Genomic DNA, 21365 nt, shown 5'->3' with positions numbered 1-21365 from the left:
GTGGAGGAGAAGGACGAGGAGGACGAAGAAGCGGAAGAAGAGAAACGGCAGCCGATGACGGCGGACCACTTGAAGCGTTTTTACGTGTTCACGTTGGTCTGGAGTATAGGAGCCCTTTTAGAAACGCCCGACCGAGAAAAGTACGATTCGTATCTGCGTGGGAACTTCGATAGTCTAGATTTGCCAGAGTCCGAGAAATACCCCAGCGCAAAGGTGTTCGATTTCTTTGTGACCGAGAAAGGCAAATGGGACATGTGGAACAGTATGGTAACCAACTACGTTTATCCGGAATATTCGTCGCCGGACTACAGCAACGTATTGGTGCCAATACCCGACAACGTGAGGATCCAGTATCTGATCGATCTGATAGGTCGCCAGGATAAGGCCGTTTTGCTGATAGGCGAACAAGGCTCGGCCAAGACAGTGATGCTGAAGTCGTACATGAAGAAAGCGAATCCGGAGACTACGTTGAACAGGTCGTTCAACTTTAGCTCAGCCACGAGCCCGTATCAATTCCAAAAGACCATCGAGAGTTACGTTGAAAAACGTCTGGGGAACACGTTTGGGCCGCCAGGTGGTAGGAAGATGCTGGTCTTCATCGACGACATAAACTTGCCTCAGATAAATGAGTGGGGTGATCAGATCACTAACGAAATCGTGCGACAGACAATGGACATGAAAGGATTCTATTCGCTGGAAAAGCCAGGCGACTTCACCAGCATAGTGGACGTGACATTCCTGGCTGCTATGTGCCAACCTGGCGGTGGACGCAACGACATTCCGTCCAGGCTGAAGAGGCAGTTCTGCATCTTCAATTGCACGCTACCCGACGAAACATCGATCGACAGGATCTTCAGCGTACTCGGTGAGGGACACTACAATATGAAAAGGGGATTCTCGCCGGACGTCAGAAGTCTCGTGAAGAAAATGGTCCCGCTGACCAGGATACTGTGGAATCGAACCAGAACCAATTTACTGCCGACGCCGGCAAAGTTTCACTATGTGTTCAGTCTTCGGGATTTGTCGAGGATTTGGCAGGGGATGGTTGGCACACTGTCAACCGTCATTGACAAGGAGAACGTGCTGATGTTGCTGTGGAAACACGAGTGCTGTCGCGTTTTCAGTGACCGATTCACGATACAGGCGGACAAAAAATGGTTCCAGGAGGAACTGATCCGTGTCACCAATGAAATGCTGGGAGAAAGATACGTGAGCATGTTGGACCAGAATCCCGCATTCGTAGATTTTATGAGGTAGGATAATATGTCCAGTGAATAAACGCTTCAGGTGCATATTTGTTAAAATGATCATTTAGAAATCGTTACTTAATCTTCTAAGCGATGTTATCCTAAAACAACTACTTTACGAATGAACAATTTAAAATTTAAAATTACCTATATGTCTCCTACAATTAATTAGGGCAATCATTACAATTAATGTGAAAAATTAAATTTATCTGCAGTTTTGTACATAATACCGATTGTCTTCTTTTTAAAGTACCTTCAATTAGGCGTTGCCAGACATCTAATTGATAAGCGTTTTATCATCGTTTTCAGAGATGCTCCCGAGCCCACTGGCGAAGAAGGTGAAGAAGCTGACGTGGAATTGCCAAAGGTGTACGAGCCAGTTTACGACGATCAGATACTAAGAGACAGATTAGAGATGTTCCTGTCGCAGTTTAACGAAATGCAAAGAGGTTCGGGCATGGACCTGGTGTTCTTCCCCGACGCTATGCTGCACTTGGTCAAAATCTCGCGGGTCATTAGGCACCCGAAAGGGAACGTGATGTTGGTCGGTGTCGGCGGATCGGGCAAACAGAGTCTGACGAAGCTGTCCTCTTTCATCGCAGGCTACAAGACCTATCAGATCACTTTAACGAGATCGTACAACGTGGCGAACTTTTTAGAGGATCTGAAATACCTTTACCGAACGTGCGGCTCCCAGGGTAAAGGGACCACGTTCATATTCACTGACCTGGACATCAAAGAGGAAGGTTTCTTGGAGTACTTGAACAACATTCTCAGTTCCGGTGTCATCAGCAACTTGTTCACGCGGGACGAACAGCAAGAGATCATTTCGGAGCTGACGCCGATTTTGAAACGCGAGAACCCGAAGCGAACGATAAACAACGAGCTCGTGATGGAATTCTTCCTTCAGAGAACCTGCCACAATCTGCACGTAGTTTTCTGCTTCTCCCCGGTCGGAGAAAAGTTCCGGAACCGGGCGCAACGTTTCCCAGCTCTGATATCAGGCTGCACGATCGATTGGTTCCAGCCGTGGCCAAAGGACGCTCTCATCCTGGTGGCTAAACATTTTCTGCACGACTTCGACATCGCTTGCACCGACGCAGTGAAAGCTGAGCTAGTGAACGCGTTGGGCTCCATACAAGACATCGTCTCCATGAAATCCGCGGAATACTTTCAAAGGTTCCGCCGAGCTACCCACGTCACGCCGAAATCTTACTTGAACTTCATCGGTGGCTACAAGAACATCTATCACAGCAAACAACACGAACTCGGGGAAGGAGCAAAGAGGATGGACACGGGCTTGGCAAAGCTGGAGGAAGCCTCGAAATCGGTCGAAATATTGAAATGTGACCTTGCTGTGATGGAACAGGAGCTGGTCCAAGCTTCCGAGAAGGCTGAAACGGTTCTGTTGGAGGTGACCGAGAGAGCGATGCAGGCGGAAGCGTTCAAGAATCAAGTGCAAAAGGTGAAGGAGAAAGCTGAGCAGCTGGTAGCTTGCATAGCCGAGGAGAAAGCACTTGCCGAACAGAAGCTGGAGGCTGCTAAGCCAGCATTGGAAGAGGCAGAGGCAGCTCTGAATACGATTAAGCCTGCACATATAGCAACAGTCCGAAAACTGGGCAGACCACCGCATCTAATTATGAGGATCATGGATTGTGTGCTGATTCTGTTTCAGCGCAAGATTGGCTCCGTCGTGCCAGACAATACTGCCCTCTGTCCAAAACCATCTTGGGCGGAATCCTTGAAGCTGATGGCTAGTACGACTTTCCTTCTCCAGCTGCAAAATTATCCGAAAGACATAATCAACAATGAGATGGTGGAATTGTTGCAGCCTTATTTTAAAATGGAGGACTACAACATGGAGACTGCGCGACGTGTTTGCGGCGACGTGGCGGGCTTGCTATCTTGGACGAAGGCCATGGCCTTCTTTCATTCTGTTAATAAAGAGGTCCTTCCACTGAAGGCTAACTTGGCCTTGCAGGAAGCCAGACTGAAATTAGCAATGGAGGACTTAGCCAATGCGGAGAGAGAATTGTCGGAAAGAGAAATGGCGTTGCAGGCTGTCAAAGAGCAGTACGATTCAGCTGTTGCAGAGAAACAGAGGCTGACGGACGCAGCAAACGTTTGCATCAGGAAAATGACGGCTGCTACTGCTTTGATCAACGGGCTTGGTGGTGAGAAAATACGATGGACAGAGCAAAGTAGCGAGTTTAAAGTTCAACTGGGACGATTGGTGGGCGATGTTCTGCTGGCCACTGGTTTCTTATCGTACTGTGGACCTTACAACCAACAGTTCAGAGCAGGTTTGGTGTCCTCCTGGATGAACACGTTAGCGACCAAATCGATCCCTTTCACCAAGAACCTGAACATCACGAACATGCTGATCGACAGTGCAACCATGTCAGAGTGGACCCTCCAAGGCCTGCCAAACGACGAGCTTTCCGTACAGAACGCGCTAATCGTGACTAAATCATCGTCCTATCCTCTGTTAGTTGATCCGCAAAACCAGGGGAAGATGTGGATTAAGAATAAGGAATGTATGAACGAATTACAGATAACGTCTCTGAACCACAAATACTTCAGAACGCATCTCGAAGACAGCCTGTCCCTCGGCAGGCCGTTACTGATAGAAGACATAGCGGAGGAGCTAGATCCGGTTCTCGATAATGTGTTAGAGAAAAATTTTATCAAATCCGGCTCGATCGAGAAGGTAATTGTCGGTGACAAAGAGTGCGACGTGATGCCTGGCTTCATGCTGTACATCACCACGAAGCTACCAAATCCAGCGTACAGTCCGGAAATATCAGCGAAGACGTCGATCATTGACTTCACGGTCACGATGCTGGGCTTAGAGGACCAGTTACTGGGTAGAGTGATTTTAATGGAAAAGGCAGATCTGGAGGCCGAGAGGGTGGCTCTTTTCGAGTCCGTAATGACGAATCAACGATCGATGAAGGAGCTCGAGGGCACCCTCTTGCACCGGCTAACGTCGTCCGAAGGCAACTTGGTGGACGACGAGGCGCTCATCAACGTGCTCAGGGAGACCAAAACGACAGCCGAGTCGGTGAACGAGAAGTTGAAAGTCTCGGCGTTAACGAAGAAGAAGATCACGTTAGCTCGAGAGGAGTTCCGCGCGGTCGCGTCTAGAGGTTCGATCCTGTATTTCCTGATCGTGGAAATGAGCAACGTGAACGTGATGTACCAGAACTCGTTGAGACAGTTCCTAACAATATTTGACAACTCGATCACGAAGTCGACGAAAAGCCCGATCACCAGCGAACGGATAAGCATAATCCTCCGTCACTTGACCTACGAGGTGTGGGCCTTCACGCTGCGGAGCCTGTACGAGAGACACAAATCATTATTCACGTTGATGCTAGCGATGAAGATAGATTGCCACAGGGGTACGATATCTCACGCGGAGTTCAACGCGTTTATAAAAGGCGGTGCGTCATTGGACTTGAATGCCGTCTCCCCGAAGCCGTTCAAGTGGATCCTTGACATCACTTGGCTGAACCTTGTGGAAATCAGCAAGCTGAAGACATTTACGGACGTCTTGACCAAGATTGAGTTCAGCGAGAGAGAGTGGCGGGTGTGGTACGAAAAAGAGAAGCCCGAGGAAGAGGAACTCCCTTGCGGATATCAGAAAAGGCTGGATGTCTTCAGGAAGCTGCTTTTGATTAGATCTTGGAGTCCGGATAGAACCTTGTCCCAAGCAAGGAAGTACGTGGTCGAATCCCTGGGAAAGGAGTACGGGGAGGCCAAGATTTTGGACTTGGAAGCCACCTGGTTGGAATCGGAAGTCAGGACACCGCTGATATGCATATTATCGATTGGCTCCGACCCTAGTCCTCAGATAACAATACTGGCGAAACAAAAATCCATTCGTGAGTAACAAGTTCGGCTAGATGTAATCGAATCGCTACCAAAAGAGGCAACTCTGATATCATTTTAAATATCGTTCTGATCGTTTCATCGACGTTACAGAACTCAGGTCGGTGTCGATGGGTCAAGGTCAAGAATTTCACGCCCGCAGATTGATCTCGGATGCTATGAACACTGGCGGTTGGGTGCTGCTGCAGAACATTCATCTGTCGCTACCGTTCTGCACGGAAGTTATGGATGCCCTCGTGGAAACAGAATCAGTGCACGAGGTGTTCAGACTCTGGATGACCACCGAAGTGCACACACAGTTTCCTATTGGTTTATTACAGGTCTCTATAATTACTGAAGTAGCGAAGACAATGATGACAATAAATATCAAGTTAATTGCATGTTGCGAGTAACAATGAAATATGTCTCAGATGGCCATTAAATTTACAAACGAGCCTCCGCAAGGTATCAGAGCCAGTTTGAAGAGGACATACCAAGCTGTGACGCAGGATACGTTGGATTATAGTACACAATCGCAATGGCCACCTTTACTGTACGCAGTAGCGTTCCTGCACACGGTTGTTCAAGAACGCAGGAAATTCGGACCACTTGGCTGGAATATTCCGTATGAATTTAATCAGGCTGACTTCGCGGCCTCGGTTCAATTCATACAGAATCATTTAGATGACATGGACCCAAAGAGGGGGGTGTCGTGGCCAACTGTCTGCTACATGCTCGGAGAGGTTTGTTAATTTCGTTGTACCACATGAAACTGCCATCTTTTGCTGGACGGCAAGGGGGTACTGGCACATAAATCTGTAATCTGTCAAAATAAGAATCATTAAGTTTAGACATTGATAAAACATAGATGTACGATGGAAATACGTGACGCGCTTTAACGGAAAACGGAATTTAATAACGAACAAATATAACAATAATGAATACATTAATGGTTCGATATCTGACGCAACTTTTCGATTCTACTCCTGTCGCAGTGCTATTGCTACGCCACTGTAATTTATCGATTTCTTCGCTACGTCGATGCCAAGGTTCGACGGAGTCGATGAACACGTGTGCCGCGGCTCCTTTGACTCTAATTCCCGGAAGACAACTCATAATACTATAACAAAACTTTTTTAATTTTAAGATTTTAAAACTGAATTTCTTTTTAACATATTGCTGATAATTTTCTGATTAAAATGAGACTAAACATTCTGAAATTCTAAGAGAATTTCATAATAGCATTTCGAAAAAGCCTACAGCCAGAACGTGCCGTAAACCGGGATAATCCGAAGGGTCATCCTGGTCGAGTACGCGACGGTACCGAAACCGTAGGAGGTTGACCTGGACGATTTCCCATAGCAAATTACCAATTTATTAATAATTAGCAACTAAACCATCTTTCTATGAATCTGCAAACCATCTTTTGCGTTATCGGTGCTGAGTTTCGAGGAGCTCGTATCTAAACAGCTTCTCACTGTTCAACCATCCTTACTCCAAGGCCCCTTCAAATTCCAGGATTGATGGAAAAAATACAGTAAATTGTTCCGCCACACTTTCCGTCGAACGCGTAGAATTCTGAATGCCTCGAAATCGAAGCCATCTCAAAACCTACCGCGTCGAAGTCGGCGCGATCTCTGCAGTTCCTGTCGCGAACGCGAGACGATTTGATTCACTTGCGGTCGCGACCGCGTGGCCGATGGCGTGTAGAGATGTCTACACTTGCTGTCCCTCCAATTACACGATACCATATGTAGCATTGTCTTTAATACTTCTTTTTGACTTTAATACTTCTTTTATAATTACGAATCGGTTTTTTTAATGTTTTTTTTCGTAAATAAAATAAAACACTAGTTTCGTATAATGAGTAAATGCGGTGTAAAATATGTCGTGTTTGGTATCATTTTAATTGGAAAAATCTGACCAATATATTAAACAAATTTTCATGTACAAAAAATTGGAAATAAGAATGCCGTGTTTACTTATTTCTAATTTATATTAAAATAATTTGATTCAGCTACATAGTAGCAGAAACTAAAACTTGAACTCTCATTCTTGAAGTCGGTTCGAATGCAAACAGTAAACATGATTTTTATGTCCTTGCGAGCACAGGTTCAATATGGAGGCAGAGTCACCGACGACTTTGACAAACGATTATTAACTACGTTTACGCACGTCTGGTTCTGCGATGTACTGTTACGTCCTGGTTTCGAATTCTATCGTGGATACAAGCTACCACAGACGAGAAATCTTCAAGGATACATAGATTACATCGATGCATTGCCTGCTACGGACACCCCGGAAGTGTTCGGCTTGCATCCGAACGCGGATATCACCTATCAAATAAATACGGCGAAAGGGATATTGGACACAATCCTAAGCGTTCAGCCGAAGGAAGGAGGCTCGCAGGGTGGCGAAACAAGGGAAAACGTTGTCTACAAATTAGCCAGCGACATGTTAGCCAAGCTACCGAAACAGTACAACGCTTTCGAAGTGAAAGAAGCGCTTCTACGAATGGGAGCTTTGTTGCCGATGAATATATTCTTGAGACAAGAAGTCGACAGGTAGTGATATTGCTATACAGAGCTGGTTAATAATTATGAAAGACATTTCAGATCCTATTTTACGTGGTAGATTCTTCACGATTGAAACAATCAGAAATTTTATTTCAGTAAACAAAATATTTTATTTTTGTCATCTGAAACATAAAACAAGATATTTCGTTTTCATAATCTAATCTATTCCGTTATGCTGATAGCTCTTCATAGAGCTTCATAATTCGTACTTTACTAAATATTCCAAATGAACAAAAATATTTTTTTATATATTTCAAATAAAACATGGTCTGAAACACTATTTTAAACCGTGTTTACATAAATAAAGTATTTTATTTTCGAGAGCATGGTTTTAAAGTAATATTCTATCCAGCTGCTCTGCTCGTATATGTTTCTACTTTCTTAAATACAAGTCCCACTTTGTTTATTTTTTATAGAATTACGAGAGTGATAAAAGAAGTACGTAGTACTTTGACGAACCTAAAATTAGCTATCGAAGGTACCATCGTAATGAGTCAAGGATTAAGAAAATCTCTCGACGCCATGTACGACGCGCGTATACCGGAAAGGTGGCTGAAAATATCCTGGGAATCGGCCACCCTCGGATTCTGGTACACTGAACTCCTAGAGAGAGACTATCAATTTAGACAGTGGTGCATCCACGGCAGGCCTAAAGTGTTCTGGATGACGGGCTTCTTCAACCCCCAGGGATTTTTAACTGCTATGCGACAAGTTAGTGAATCGTATCGTTCTCCTCGGTATAGGAATGTAGAATATGTATTTCTTTAATTATAGCTTGCCACAGCCTTATCAGAAAAGGCACTAGTGCGGATAGTACAATAAATTCTTCTCAAACGTTCCTCAGTTCGTAAACAAAAATGGAGAATTTGAGAAGAAGGAGTACGAACCTTCGTGTCTCGTTTTTACAGTCGCCGATTTTCAACAACTATAAAAACGAACCAAAAGGCTCGAATAGTCGTGTCTCTTCCTCACAAATTATCCATTTTTATTTACAAGCTGAGGAACAATTCGATAGAATTTACTGAATTGTCTTATTAAATTAATTATTTACAACCCTTCGACATCATTAGACTGCAGATTTTTATGGAAATTCTCATTACAGAAATTAGATTTAAAGTTAAGTTTCCTTCGTCAATTAAAGAATTATTTATTGCAAAAGGAAATTAAGAATACTATTAAGTCTTATTAATTTATGTTCTCTTGCATTGTAAAAATCTTCACGTGCTACAACTAAATTCTTTAAATATCATGTTATATTTGGAAATCATAATAGTACTAAAAATAGTAATGACTTTTGAATGTTCAGAATAATATTTGCAGCAAACGTTTTTCAATGAAAGCTTGCACGTATAATACTTCTCAAGCATATTCAAATATTGCATGCATATGTATGTCAAAGGAGGTGACTCGAGCACACAAAGGATGGGCTCTGGATTCCGTGGTGTTACAAAATTTGATTACAAGGTTCAATAAGGAAGACATTAAGAATCAGCCCCAGGAGGGAGTCTACGTTCATGGTCTATTCCTGGAAGGTGCCTCGCTCGATCGTAAAACAGGCAAGTTGGTGGAAAGTAAACCGAAGGTCCTATACGAACAGATGCCTGTGATTTACATTTACGCGATAAACACAACTGCGGGCAAGGATCCGAAGCTTTACGAGTGTCCTATATATAGAAAACCGCAAAGAACAGATTCAAAGTATATAGGATCGATCGATTTCGAAACCGACCATAATCCTCGACACTGGACGCTACGGGGCGTAGCGCTTTTATGTGACATCAAATAAAATACTTCAGAAACGATTAATTAATCTCCTTAAAAAATTGTCCCATTTCGAAACTATATCTAGCAATAGAAAACGCTCCGAGAAATGTAGGAAATTCTTTTGGAAAATACTTGTACGGTCATAAATTTTGAAATGACATTTTAATTTAATTCATTGTTTATGACCTGCCATGTCACTGTCAGTTCTTGTTGAACCAAGTTAAATGGTAAATGCTAAATTATTGTAGCATCAATATTTGATTAGTGTCTATTTAGTATCAGTTCAGTAATAAAGTGTTAATTCTTTGTAAACTTCTTCATAATGTTCAATATCTACATATAAAAATAATTATGAATTTGTAATTTGATTTTTCTGACTGAGATATGTTAAAGGAACAATCGGGAGCATCTCCGCGGAAATAAATACAACTTTGAATTTTCAAAAAAAATAGTTCAACTTTTTTAACAAAACATAGAAATATAAAAATATAAAAGTAAAGTCATAACTAAATTTGTACAAACCTTAACGTGTAACATAAAATAAAAATGTCTTTTTTACATTTCTCAAAACAAAAATTTTCTATCAATCTTTCTTGATAATGTGTTAATTAACAATACAAAAGTAAAATAAACATGAATTTATATGAATTTTATATTGAATAATTTTTTATGTTTAACCAATAACTTTAATAATGGTTAATTAGATCACGTTTTTAGTCTCTCTACATTTGGATTGTGATTCATTCCAAATTCTGTAAAAAGATAAATTAAAAAAATTTAAATCAAAAAAACAACAAATATTCTTGAATGCAATTATGCGTTTAATTTATTCTAGCTAAATTGTAGTTCATTAAATAAAATCTTTTTAATTTAGCTAGGTTATTTACCTATTTGTTATTGTTACTTTCATAATTATTGATTATCAATGAATTAATAAATGTTAATGATATAATAGAAAAATAGTTCATATTACAAACAATAGATATCATAATTGATATTCTAAAATTTGTATGGACCAACTTAAAAGTTTAAGTTTTTAAATAATAAATTTCTCAACAAAAATTCATTGCGTTTAACTGTTTTCAACTTAGTCATTTAAAATAAATTTGCTAACAATATTTTAGCAAAGTATATATTCCATATGCAATGTAAAATATGTTCTATTAAAAATTCCAGTTTTATTTAAAAAAAAATTTTAATGTGTTAATTATCTTCAATAGAGCATAAAACGTAGCTGTTTCTTTTGTATCTCCTGATGCTATTTGTACAATGTCAGGGGAAGTATTTATTTTTACAGCTGCCATATAAGAATCTTCATTCAAAGATTCTATAAATATAGTATTAAATTCTAAATTTACAGTCGCAAAAAAGTTTTGCAAACTCAATTTAAATTCTTCTACAAATTCTGGTGTAATATTAGTATGATCTTGAGGAACAAGAGTCTCCAAATTAGTTATAAATTCTTCACGTAAAGCACTAGTTATAGAATCTTTCACTTTAATGTGATATTCTGATATCTTATAGCCTAAGTTCATCTTTTTAATATTTGGTAACCTTGACAATGTTGGATAAAGAGATTTTGCAGTTTCAGTAGTAGGATCCATTTCCTCTTCATTGTCTGCATTAGTAAACTCTGTAACATTTAAATCAGCTACTAAGTCCGTTATCTTGTGTAACATCTTCTTTGCCGCTTCTTGTTTCGCTTGCTTTTTCGTTCTTGCAACTCCAGTCTCTTTAAAATTTGCTACATTACATAGAAAAGTAAAAACTTTTCTATGAGGGGGCCCAACATCACTGACTTGTACATATACAGGCTCTTGTAAACTGTTCTCTAAACATAGCTCCTACAATATATAGATTGAAGACATATTAATATCTTTACATTAATTTCATAGACAATTAGTAAAGATTACATCTTACTTTTAAAGCGCCAACTGCATTAACAAATGGCACATTAGGTGGTAGCCTTTCTGTTTCAGGAATTACTGGGGGCAAAGGTGTTCTTAGAGGCGATTGCGAAGTTGGTGCAGGAAGTTGAAGGTAACCTCTATGTGTTGCTATAGCTTCCAACATTGCTTTCGCAGCCTCATGCTTCGCATCTTTCTTAGAACGTCCAGTGCCAGTTGCCGAAAGGCCATCGCAACTAACTTGATAAGTAAAGGTATTCATATGTGTACCACCCCCATCGTGTATAAGTTGGTAATCAGGCACTGTTTGTTGTTTCACCATCATTTCTTGTAGGATGGATACAGGAGTTTTAATCATATTGTATAGCTATATTATTTACACTTCTATAGTGAGGTTACTGTGTTTTGTTATTGATAGACACTAAATTTCATACTTTATCGACTAAATTAACAAGTGTTAAATCATAAACAACATCTTACACTACGTTTAAACTCAAAGCATGAGTAGAATTCCACTGATCACACAACACGTGTAACAGTCATATAAAATACAATAACAGGTCTTACTACAGCACATCTCCAGACCGCAGCTTTATCTGTTAGCGAGGGTTCGTATAGAAATTTTCTTTGCTTTGATTGGCGAAAGATTCACTGTTATGATAGGATTCACTACAGATTGGATGCGCAACAGAATGGTGGAGATATACATATCAGCTTTCGGAAGTAAGAAAAACGCGCAGGAATAGGTTCCATGACTGTTTAAAATTGTTTTATCATATATCAAGGTCGCACATATTTATTTCCAATATTGAATTCATGAAATGTATAAGCGCGGTAAATTCAAAATACATATATGTAGTAAACAGTGAATGCATTTTAAAATGGGATAATTTCGTTACAATTGATCTAAAAACTAAAAAGAGAAACAGAATGAAAGCAGCAAGCTCTATGTGTGAGTGTTCACACGAGTGAGAACCTAGGCCGTCTCACTAATCCGTGCTTGCAGTCTCACTCTTTTCACGCAACTGTTTGCCTAGTGCTCGGTCTTATTCTCGACTCAAGGCGTATTACAATTTGCAGCATTTTCTGAGTCGAGGATGATACCGATTGCCCGGATCTCACCATGAGCAGATTGTTGCTTTAGAGACCTGAAAGAGAGTCAGAACGAAGCCGGTGATTCTTAACTAACTAACGCACTTGTAGACCAGAAATAGATCAAAGGAGAAGTTTCCGATCCACGAGGACTAAAATGAATCAGAGCAGAAGGCGAAATAATTCTGAGGTAAAAAGTATAAGTCGAATATCGCGCCGCGTGTTTTAGATGGAGCACCAAGCTGGATGGATGCACGAAAAAAGTGAAATCACAAGCATAGTAAAAGGAGACAAGCTATATTGGTCATTGGTGTGACTGGTTTCGCTTGTGATGTTGTACTGATATCGTCCTCTCTTGCTCACTTGTCACTTCTTTTCTTTGCCTAGAACTGTGAGGGCAGCACTTCTTAGCTGTAGGGCATCAGCCAATTAGAGAAAGGCAGCTTCTGTACCATACCTCAAATTTCTGAACCTTTTGCCCCCGGTCTGATGCAATATAGTGAGGCAATCTGTACTCCTACATCTTCAAATCGTCGTTTGATCTGTTATCAAGAGTCAATATAAAAAACTTTCTTTGCTCTAATTGACTGACGATTCACTGTTAAGACAGAAATCAACGTGGATTGTATGCGCTGAAAAATGATGAGGATGCTTGCAGAAGGTAAGGGAAGTAAGAAGATCGTGCGAAACCTAAAATATTATTGTAGTGTATTTCTATTGGTCAATTGCAAACATCGTAATATCGTTTTTCATTGGTTATGTAGAAATGCAAGAGTGTATATACAATCATATAACACCAGATATCATCCAACAGATTTCATCTAACACGTGTTGGATTTGTTTTATGTGTCAATCTTTTTCATGTGAAGGTTATAGGAAGTGGCATCCAGTAAATGTCAACGTGTACATATCTCTGGCTGTATCATACATCATGTAGGTAAGGCATTTTTAAACATGGAAAAGCAAAGAGAGGTAAAGTGAAAGTATTTTTTCAAGTATTTCGACATAATAAAAACTGTTCAGTTTATTTTTAAAAGCAAGATATACAATAAATATTTAACCAATTGTATTATGGATGTTTTAAATTAATTTTCATTTGGAAGAATAGAATTTTATGAAATAAAAATTTATTTTTTCATAAAATTAAAGTCTTAAAAATGCTGGCATTTTTATTATAATTTTTATACATTTTTGCATGCTATAAATGTTGAAACATTCATACCTGTATTCGATTTTAAAATAGTGGTTTCATTAATATATTGTTTTACAGATAAGATGATCTATTAATTTTTCTTTTAAAGAAATATTTAACAGAATTATTAAGTTATAACTATGATAAATCCACTGCAAAGTGAGTATGGGACTATATTTTTTATTATGCAGGTATTTAGTATTATTCATTTATACTTTATTTGAAATTTTATTTATAGAAAACAATCAGGCATTAAAATATGTTAGTTTAATTACTCTCACATTACAAAATGCCCTTGTTGGGCTTAGTATGCGATATGCGCGTACTAGATCAGGGGACCTGTTTTTATCTTCAACAGGTATGTATATTGTTTTAATCTTAAATATTTATGATACATACAATGCACTTATTTTTTCCCTACATTTTATATATTCTTTTAGCTGTTGTTATGGCAGAGGTTGTTAAACTTTTAACATGCTTAATATTAGTTCTCTGGGAAGAAAAAACTGTTGCGAAATTCTGTGAATCCCTGAAAGTAACAATTATAAAACAACCTGTTGACACTTTAAAAGTCTGTGTGCCATCTCTAGTATATATCATACAAAATAATCTCCTATATGTGTCAGCATCTAATTTAGATGCAGCAACTTATCAGGTATAGGTCATTAACTTTAGAATTTTATTAGAATTTTTTAATATTGCTTGAAGTTACTATGCAAATTACTTTCCAGGTGACATACCAACTAAAAATTTTGACGACAGCATTTTTTGCTGTAGTAATATTAAGAAAGTCTTTGAGGAACATTCAATGGGGAGCTGTAATATTATTAGTAATAGGTGTAATATTAGTGCAGTTAGCTCAAACTTCAGAAAGTGCTCTACCATCTGGAATAGAACAGAATCGTATATTAGGATTCTCTGCTGCACTAAGCGCATGCTTTTTATCAGGTTTTGCTGGTATATACTTTGAAAAAATACTTAAAGATTCAGATATTTCAGTATGGATGAGAAATGTACAATTAAGTTTTCTATCACTACCGTTTGGATTAATTACAAGCTTCATAAATGATGGTAGTACAATACAGAAACAAGGTTTCTTCTTTGGATATGATTTATTTGTATGTTATTTAGTTGTTCTTCAAGCAGGTGGAGGTCTTATTGTTGCCATGGTAGTTAAGTATGCTGACAATATACTCAAAGGTTTCGCCACATCTTTAGCAATTATTATTTCCTGCATAGCATCTATATATCTTTTTGACTTCAATTTGACTCTGCAGTTTGCAGTAGGTGGCATTTTAGTAATTTGTTCAATTTTTCTGTACGGGCACCAACCAAAACCAACACTCATTGACAGACATTCTCCAACCCAGAGAGCTTGACATCTTGGGGTCGAAATGTACCGATCGGATCATTTCTCGTCAGCTTATAGATTTAAAAAAAGTAATAATAATGTTAAGTATGGCGACATCAATGTAGCCGTGCGTCGAACAGGAAATCGTACTATTAACGCAAATTCCAAGATATTAAATTGAAAATAGAGAGAACGTCTTCTTGATCATTGTCAGTATTTCGTTGTATTTATATAAAATACGTGTGAATATATTATTTTCACGAGAAATGGTATTTAAGTAAGCTTGTTTAGTATTGGTTGTGATCAGCATTCAACAATGTAAAATATAATTGAATAATTAATTATACATTCATGATTTTAAAATTATAAATGATATGTAATATAAAAATTGTTATCTTTTCAGTTACAAATGAAATAATTTGTAAATATTTATAACTAAATGAAAAATTCTAAAGTAGCAATTGGACTATTGGATCACGAGCTAAAAATATGCATAAGTTATAATAAAAGAATTCTTTTTATAGCTACTTGATTCTCATATTTATAGATCATCTATTAATAACCGTCAAGTGTTCGTAACATGTCATAATTTCGTCTTTATGTCATTTTATGTTTGCTTGAAACAGTAATGGTGGCAGGTTAACCTATTTTAGTAAAAGAACTAAACAATTATGATGCTTGTATGAGGCTTTATGATAATTGTTTCGCAAATAGAGTAAATTGTAAATGGATACACGTCTCAACAAACCTTTGTTACATTTTTTCTTATGATGGTTTCGTCTCTAATATTATTTGAATTAGTATGTGATAGATATGCTTGAAAATATTACATTATCAACTGCACTAAATTGTCTTATTCCTGTTATGTAATACAGTTGGCCTTGGCTACAGTTGGCCTTTTCAATACTAACAGTAATGTGATCAGAACAATGCAAGTTAGCCAATAGAAATAGATAATCTCAAATATTGAATATATTATTTTGTAAATTATTATATTTCGTGAAACGAACAACAAGAATGTATATAGAAGCACATCTTTATACAAAATCGAAAGATTTATTACATGTATATTATAAAAATTTTCTTTTGAGAAAGTTGAATGTCTAAACATATTAATAGAAAACTATCTTTAAATAATATTAATCAAAATATATACTTACGCACATCATAAATGGTTCTGTTTCCGTTTTTAATGAATATATTTTTGTATATTGTTAACATTTGTAATTGTAAATACTTACACATGTAGGTATTGCAAAAAGGTTGTAAGTCTTAAGTGGCACGTATCTTTACATTTACATTGTACTTAATTAAATATAACATTAATAAATATGGATTTTATTAATAGGCACAAAGCATAAATAATATTACAATTTTCTCGTACAAACCATGTGTATGTATTTAATGTATACTCATATGAGGTATACAAATGAATTTCTGAAAGAAGAACGACTGGATTTTTCGAACTTTATATGTTTATAAAGAAACTTTAACAAAATTATCAAGTTTACCAACTTTTATTACTTTTTTCCTTACCCATAGGTGCAAAAGTATTACGGAACTTAAAATTTGATAGCTATTATATATTTACAACTGTTGCAAGCATTAAAAACGATTAGAGTTTTAATTTATATTTTTATTGTTCAGGTAACTTGATATCCTTTATAAAATGAAATAATTCAACTCACACTAAATTTTGAAAACGACAAATTCTGTATTATGTGTATCAAAGTACAATTCTTGGGATAAATTCTAGAACGAGTTAAATAGTAGACGACATATTTTCACATGTAGTATATATATCAACAATTTATAAAAACGAAACTCTAGGAGGATGTGATAAATATAATTCTAGTAACTTTAATCAGAAGACGATGAATTAAAGTGAGATGATACTTATTTTTGAGAATCTTTGACGTGTTTCCCGCGTTTTCTTTTCGGACGAAATCCTTTTATCGATTCTAAATAACTGTGCGTGGATATTGAAGCTGGATGTTCAGCCGGTGCATTAACAGCTCTTGCCCAAATACTAGATGCTGTTGCACCTAGTGCTCTCGACACGCACAATAATAATTGATTGATGTTCATGTCTTTTAATCCGCAGGCCTAGAGCAAAAAATAATACGTGTACAAGAAGCATTCTCCTTAGCACGTGACAACTAGACTGTGGATTTTATGCATTTACGATATTTTTGATCTTCAAAAACTCAACGTTGAAAAGAAGTGTAATAAGATTTCTATCTCGTCGGAATATAGTAAAACTTTTAGTCAGTCATAGAAATTCTGTCATAAGTGCAGACTTTATAAATTAGCTTTCTGGAACTGCTATCTGAATGAAGATTCCTGGTCTAATCATGACTTTACACGACGAATCTATTATGTGTCATCACTTGAACTTTGTTAATTTATTCATAACACAACGAAATCGAAAGATGTAATACTTTAACAGTGCAGATGTAATTGACTTTGTGGAAAATAAATTTAAAATTTATTGTAATAACTAGGAATTAAGACATAGAGATAGTATCTAGGCATATTATTCGAATAATATTTGATGCGTAAGACTGATTTTGATTTGAACAGCTAAGTCTACAATAGCTTGAAATTTTTGAATACTGATTCGAGGCGTTCTTAGAATACATTTCAACGCATTTCGAGCCGATAAGCAAGATAAAAGTAATGACGCACATACTTTGTTCGATCAAATAAAACGTTTTGATATCATAAATTTTCGATATAGAAGGATTAACCGCGCAACTTTATCTCGGCAAGCTACATATGTATATAATATCTTTCCGTACCCGAAAAACCGGTGCCACAATACTGGTCTGTTCCGGATGATATGTTTTTCCTTTAGCAGTTTTCATCATTGTAGTTAGTATCCGTGTAATAGTTCGAGACAACTATGAATATAACAGAATCGAAAAATATTTGTATAAATATTTGTATCATTTCATAAATACATAATGCACAGTAAAACTTGCTTACGTACATTTACACCGGAATTATCGGGTATATTTTCCATGACATAATGCAAAAGTGCAGTGTATCGTGGATCAGGTACATTCGTTTCCTTGCAACCAATTAATTTGTCCTTAGCTAGTAAAGTCACGTAATTTTGTATGTTCTCTTCTTTTGATTCTCGGCCGAGAAGGGCTTGTATTTTCGATTGAAACTCCATGTACTGTATTAGAAGAACGAAACCATATGCGAATATGCACGATTTTCAAAAAAAATTTTTTACTATAGATTAGATATTAGAAATATAACATTAAAACTTACCAATGTTAGCTAAATAGTGCCAGGTTTTAACTATAATCACAACAGGTGAGGGAAGATAGAATAAGAAATAGCAATAGTTACAATTTTGATTGTACACACCACATAAAAATTACATAGGCATGTAACACATCCTAACAACTTAGTAAAGGTTAGTGGTAAGAATTAAAAATAAAATTTGACATATTTTTTTTTTAATTTTCGAAAAATGAAGAAGGTGATGGAGGAACATGATCTTTGGATTCCTGTTTAATACATCAAGATTTAGGGAAATCATTGACTGGTTATTGAAATATATTTGATTTTTACCAAATTCATTTCACCTACTTGTGACATAGTGCCGCTCTTCGGCTCATCATTATACGCTAAAATCCCAGCAGCTAATGCTTGGTTTACATCCAACTGGCACGCATTAAGTATTTCTGTGACATGAATAGCAGGAATGCCTCCATCTTCGTCCCTAAACAAAAACATGTATACAACAAACTAAACATTATTTGCAATAAACGAAGTTAGCGTTTTCTTCGAGTGTAAAAATATTTAAACATTTGGAACGAGATTTTTAAGGGGAAAGGTAGGACACCTAAATATACAATTTTTGCTATCTTTATTACTTTCCGAGACAGTAATAAATAATTAATATAATAATTAATAGTAACATATAATGCCTAAATGTCTTTACAGATGAAAACGAGAAAACTATACACTACTTACGCATTCAAGGTGACATACAATCGAAGGAAATCTAAGATCGTCTTCCTATTATTTTCCGTGATCCCGTACGCATCGCTTAAACATTCCATTAGAAATTGCACCCAATCTCCATCTTCTTTGACGTCGTTCAGCCCTTCGCCTTTGGCAATCAGCCCAACAATTGCGGGCAACGTAGCTAGCAATTCCATGCTATCTTCATACGTGTACTCGAAAGGGTAGCATTCGATTTTATAAACGAAAGCTTCGTACAAGTTAAGGGAATCTCGCAACGAAGATCCATTACTTTTCAACTTACTTCCCAATACCTGTAACTCGACGTTCGATTTTTCAAAGCTTCCTTCATATGTTTTCCTGAATCGAAAACGGTGAGAGCCACCGATAACTTCCCCAGAGGTGAAACTGTTTTCGGAAGGGTTCGAAGGATAGAACCAATAATTCCTCCACCTGGACCAGACCACCAATACTTATTTCTTTGGCGTCGTATCGACCAATCTGCGATTAGCGAAGCCGTTTGTTCATGCGTGGGCACGTCGCCGGTAAGCAGCAACCAAAATACAGATTCCGCGCTCGGCGACTTCCCTTGGCGTGGTAGCAAAGTCACCACTTCCGGCAGCGTCAACCCTCTGAACTTGATCTGAATTGTATAACGTTCATTTAAAAATCTGCTCGCGATAGCAAGGTGATACAAATAGAATTTTAGATGATGGTTAAATAATCGTTTAAATAATCATTGTTGTCGCTTTTATGATGTTCTTAGATGAGCTTTTATTAACGCTCGAACGGTGAACTTCTCTTGATATAAACATAACAGAACAAGCCTTTTGTAATAATATTTATACTCCCCGTTTTTATCTTATTTTATCCTTAGCGTGCTTATGAATTTACTTGTATAGCATCGAAATGTATTTTGATATTTGTAAAATTACTTTCTGGATTATTTTTTTATTACAAGTCACACTTACTCCATGTTTCGGATCAGTTTCCGAGGTTTCCCTAACAATCGTTTTCACGCCATTCAAGCCCTGGTATATATCTTCTACGGTGATGTGACTGACTACGGAGGATCCATAATGTTGACGAAAATTCCTTAGTAGATCATAGTGAATAGGTATCTTTTCCCACAGGGCCTGCTTTAAGTCTTTATTTGCACTGGGCGCACCTCTTGTTCTGCTTACCTTAATTTGCAGAAATGAACATGTTGCAGAAATAAACTTAAAATTTCTATTTCAATCTATAGACGTGTAACAAGTACTTAAGTTTTCTACGAAATTATAACGCGACTTATTTTGTTATAGAGACCCAATATATCAACTATTGATTCTATTCTACAGTGTTCTGTAGACAATTCAATTTACAATAAATACATTTTTCTTCAGTAGAAGGCTACAATAATTTTACATGGCAATTCATAAGAAACCATAGCTGTGTAGCTTTTTTTTATAGAGCCGAACGTTTTTGCTTGAATATTGCAGTTTATATTAATTCGTCAATTTTCGAATTGCTGTCGATTAGAAATAACTCGACTTATCCCGGCAAGGGTTAATGCTCAAATATCGATCGGTTTGGGTCGAGTTTGGTTATGATTTCGAAAATCAAATTGGCTGCGAGTAACCTCGTACATCGGTAAATCAATTCCAACCGTCAATGCCTGTCGTCGTCCTCCGAAATTACTATTGCTGTGCGGCCTGGTAAACATAATTGTCGTCGGTACGTTCATCCATCCTCTCGTAATCTGATACATTGTTTCCAAATATGAGTATTAAAGAGTGCGTCCTTTAAACTCGAATCTTCCAATTTTTTTCATTTATTAAAGAAATGCTTGAGCACGTTGCAATTTGAAGCTTAAAATTTAGACATTGTCTTGTGAAAAATGAACAAAACTAAATCATGATAGATTCGTCAAAACTGAATTTTGACAAATCCACGCGAACGTATTCTTTTGTTCTTTTCACCTCATCTCGCGATGGAACACATTCGATGTATAAGAAAACGTTTAGAAACGAACAATTGGCGGAGAAAATATTTTTTTTAAACTGCATGTTTCGTAATGTTAAATTTAATTGTATGAAATAATTTAGAAAGAAATTCTTTACTTAAATGAGGAATTAAAAATTTGAATTCTTTAAGGAATGTTACTTTCAAATTAGTCTATTTTGTATATATCATGTGCGTGATTTGTAAAAATAAATAGGAAATGTGTTTCCAAAATTTTCTACGATTTAGTTTCCTTGATTAAAACGCAAATATTTCGTGGAAATTAATAACGAATATATCGAAGGGGAGAAGGCTCAAATAAATTCACAGAATTTATAATTTTTGTTTTGCAGTTTACTATCGCGTTACTTCTGCATACAAAATAATACACATTTT

At 37.2% G+C, this 21365-nt stretch overlaps 4 protein-coding genes across 9 annotated transcripts in view; 2 read left to right on the top strand and 2 right to left on the bottom strand.

Annotated features, from left to right (window-relative positions):
• Dhc1 (dynein axonemal heavy chain 1) overlaps positions 1-9552 on the top strand; it is an 11893-nt gene extending 2341 nt beyond the window's left edge. Inside the window, exons 2-8 of the mRNA XM_078195976.1 lie at positions 7-1253; positions 1557-5134; positions 5235-5461; positions 5552-5863; positions 7233-7684; positions 8113-8407; positions 9096-9552. Of these exons, the coding sequence (XP_078052102.1) occupies positions 7-1253; positions 1557-5134; positions 5235-5461; positions 5552-5863; positions 7233-7684; positions 8113-8407; positions 9096-9482 (6498 nt within the window). The 3' untranslated portion in view covers positions 9483-9552. The remainder of the gene's footprint in view (positions 1-6; positions 1254-1556; positions 5135-5234; positions 5462-5551; positions 5864-7232; positions 7685-8112; positions 8408-9095) is intronic.
• Positions 9553-10224: 672 nt separating this feature from the next.
• Positions 10225-11734, bottom strand: LOC144475067 (interferon-inducible double-stranded RNA-dependent protein kinase activator A). Its single transcript, XM_078190622.1, has 2 exons — positions 11381-11734; positions 10225-11304 (listed from the first exon to the last, which is right to left on the bottom strand). Exons 1-2 carry the CDS (start codon positions 11723-11725, stop codon positions 10639-10641), a joined length of 1011 nt encoding a protein of 336 aa, XP_078046748.1. The 5' UTR covers positions 11726-11734; the 3' UTR covers positions 10225-10638.
• A 752-nt stretch (positions 11735-12486) lies between these two features.
• On the top strand, positions 12487-15537 carry Ugalt (UDP-galactose transporter). 6 transcript variants are annotated; one of them, XM_078190574.1, is made up of 6 exons: positions 12490-12649; positions 12847-13120; positions 13224-13396; positions 13730-14009; positions 14092-14306; positions 14383-15537. In XM_078190574.1, exons 4-6 carry the CDS (start codon positions 13817-13819, stop codon positions 15028-15030), a joined length of 1056 nt encoding a protein of 351 aa, XP_078046700.1. In that variant the 5' UTR covers positions 12490-12649; positions 12847-13120; positions 13224-13396; positions 13730-13816; the 3' UTR covers positions 15031-15537. The 6 variants fall into 6 exon arrangements, with proteins under 6 accessions (XP_078046691.1, XP_078046709.1, XP_078046700.1 ...); XM_078190609.1 differs by having other exon boundaries at positions 12490-13120; positions 13274-13396; positions 13730-13810; positions 13890-14009; XM_078190593.1 differs by having other exon boundaries at positions 12490-13120; positions 13730-13810; positions 13890-14009.
• Positions 15538-16654: 1117 nt separating this feature from the next.
• LOC144478227 (putative citrate synthase 2, mitochondrial) lies at positions 16655-20736 on the bottom strand. The gene is made up of 8 exons (XM_078195975.1): positions 20635-20736; positions 19958-20170; positions 19291-19629; positions 18996-19201; positions 18609-18741; positions 17995-18186; positions 17804-17905; positions 16655-17108 (listed from the first exon to the last, which is right to left on the bottom strand). The coding sequence occupies exons 1-8, from the start codon at positions 20734-20736 to the stop codon at positions 16899-16901; spliced, it is 1497 nt and encodes a 498-aa protein (XP_078052101.1). The 3' UTR covers positions 16655-16898.
• Between the last annotated feature and the right edge of the window lie 629 nt (positions 20737-21365).

This window comes from Augochlora pura, chromosome 2 (assembly GCF_028453695.1).
Source record: "Augochlora pura isolate Apur16 chromosome 2, APUR_v2.2.1, whole genome shotgun sequence".
Taxonomy (NCBI): domain Eukaryota; kingdom Metazoa; phylum Arthropoda; class Insecta; order Hymenoptera; family Halictidae; genus Augochlora; species Augochlora pura.
This window is presented reverse-complemented; position numbering and strand designations above follow the sequence as displayed.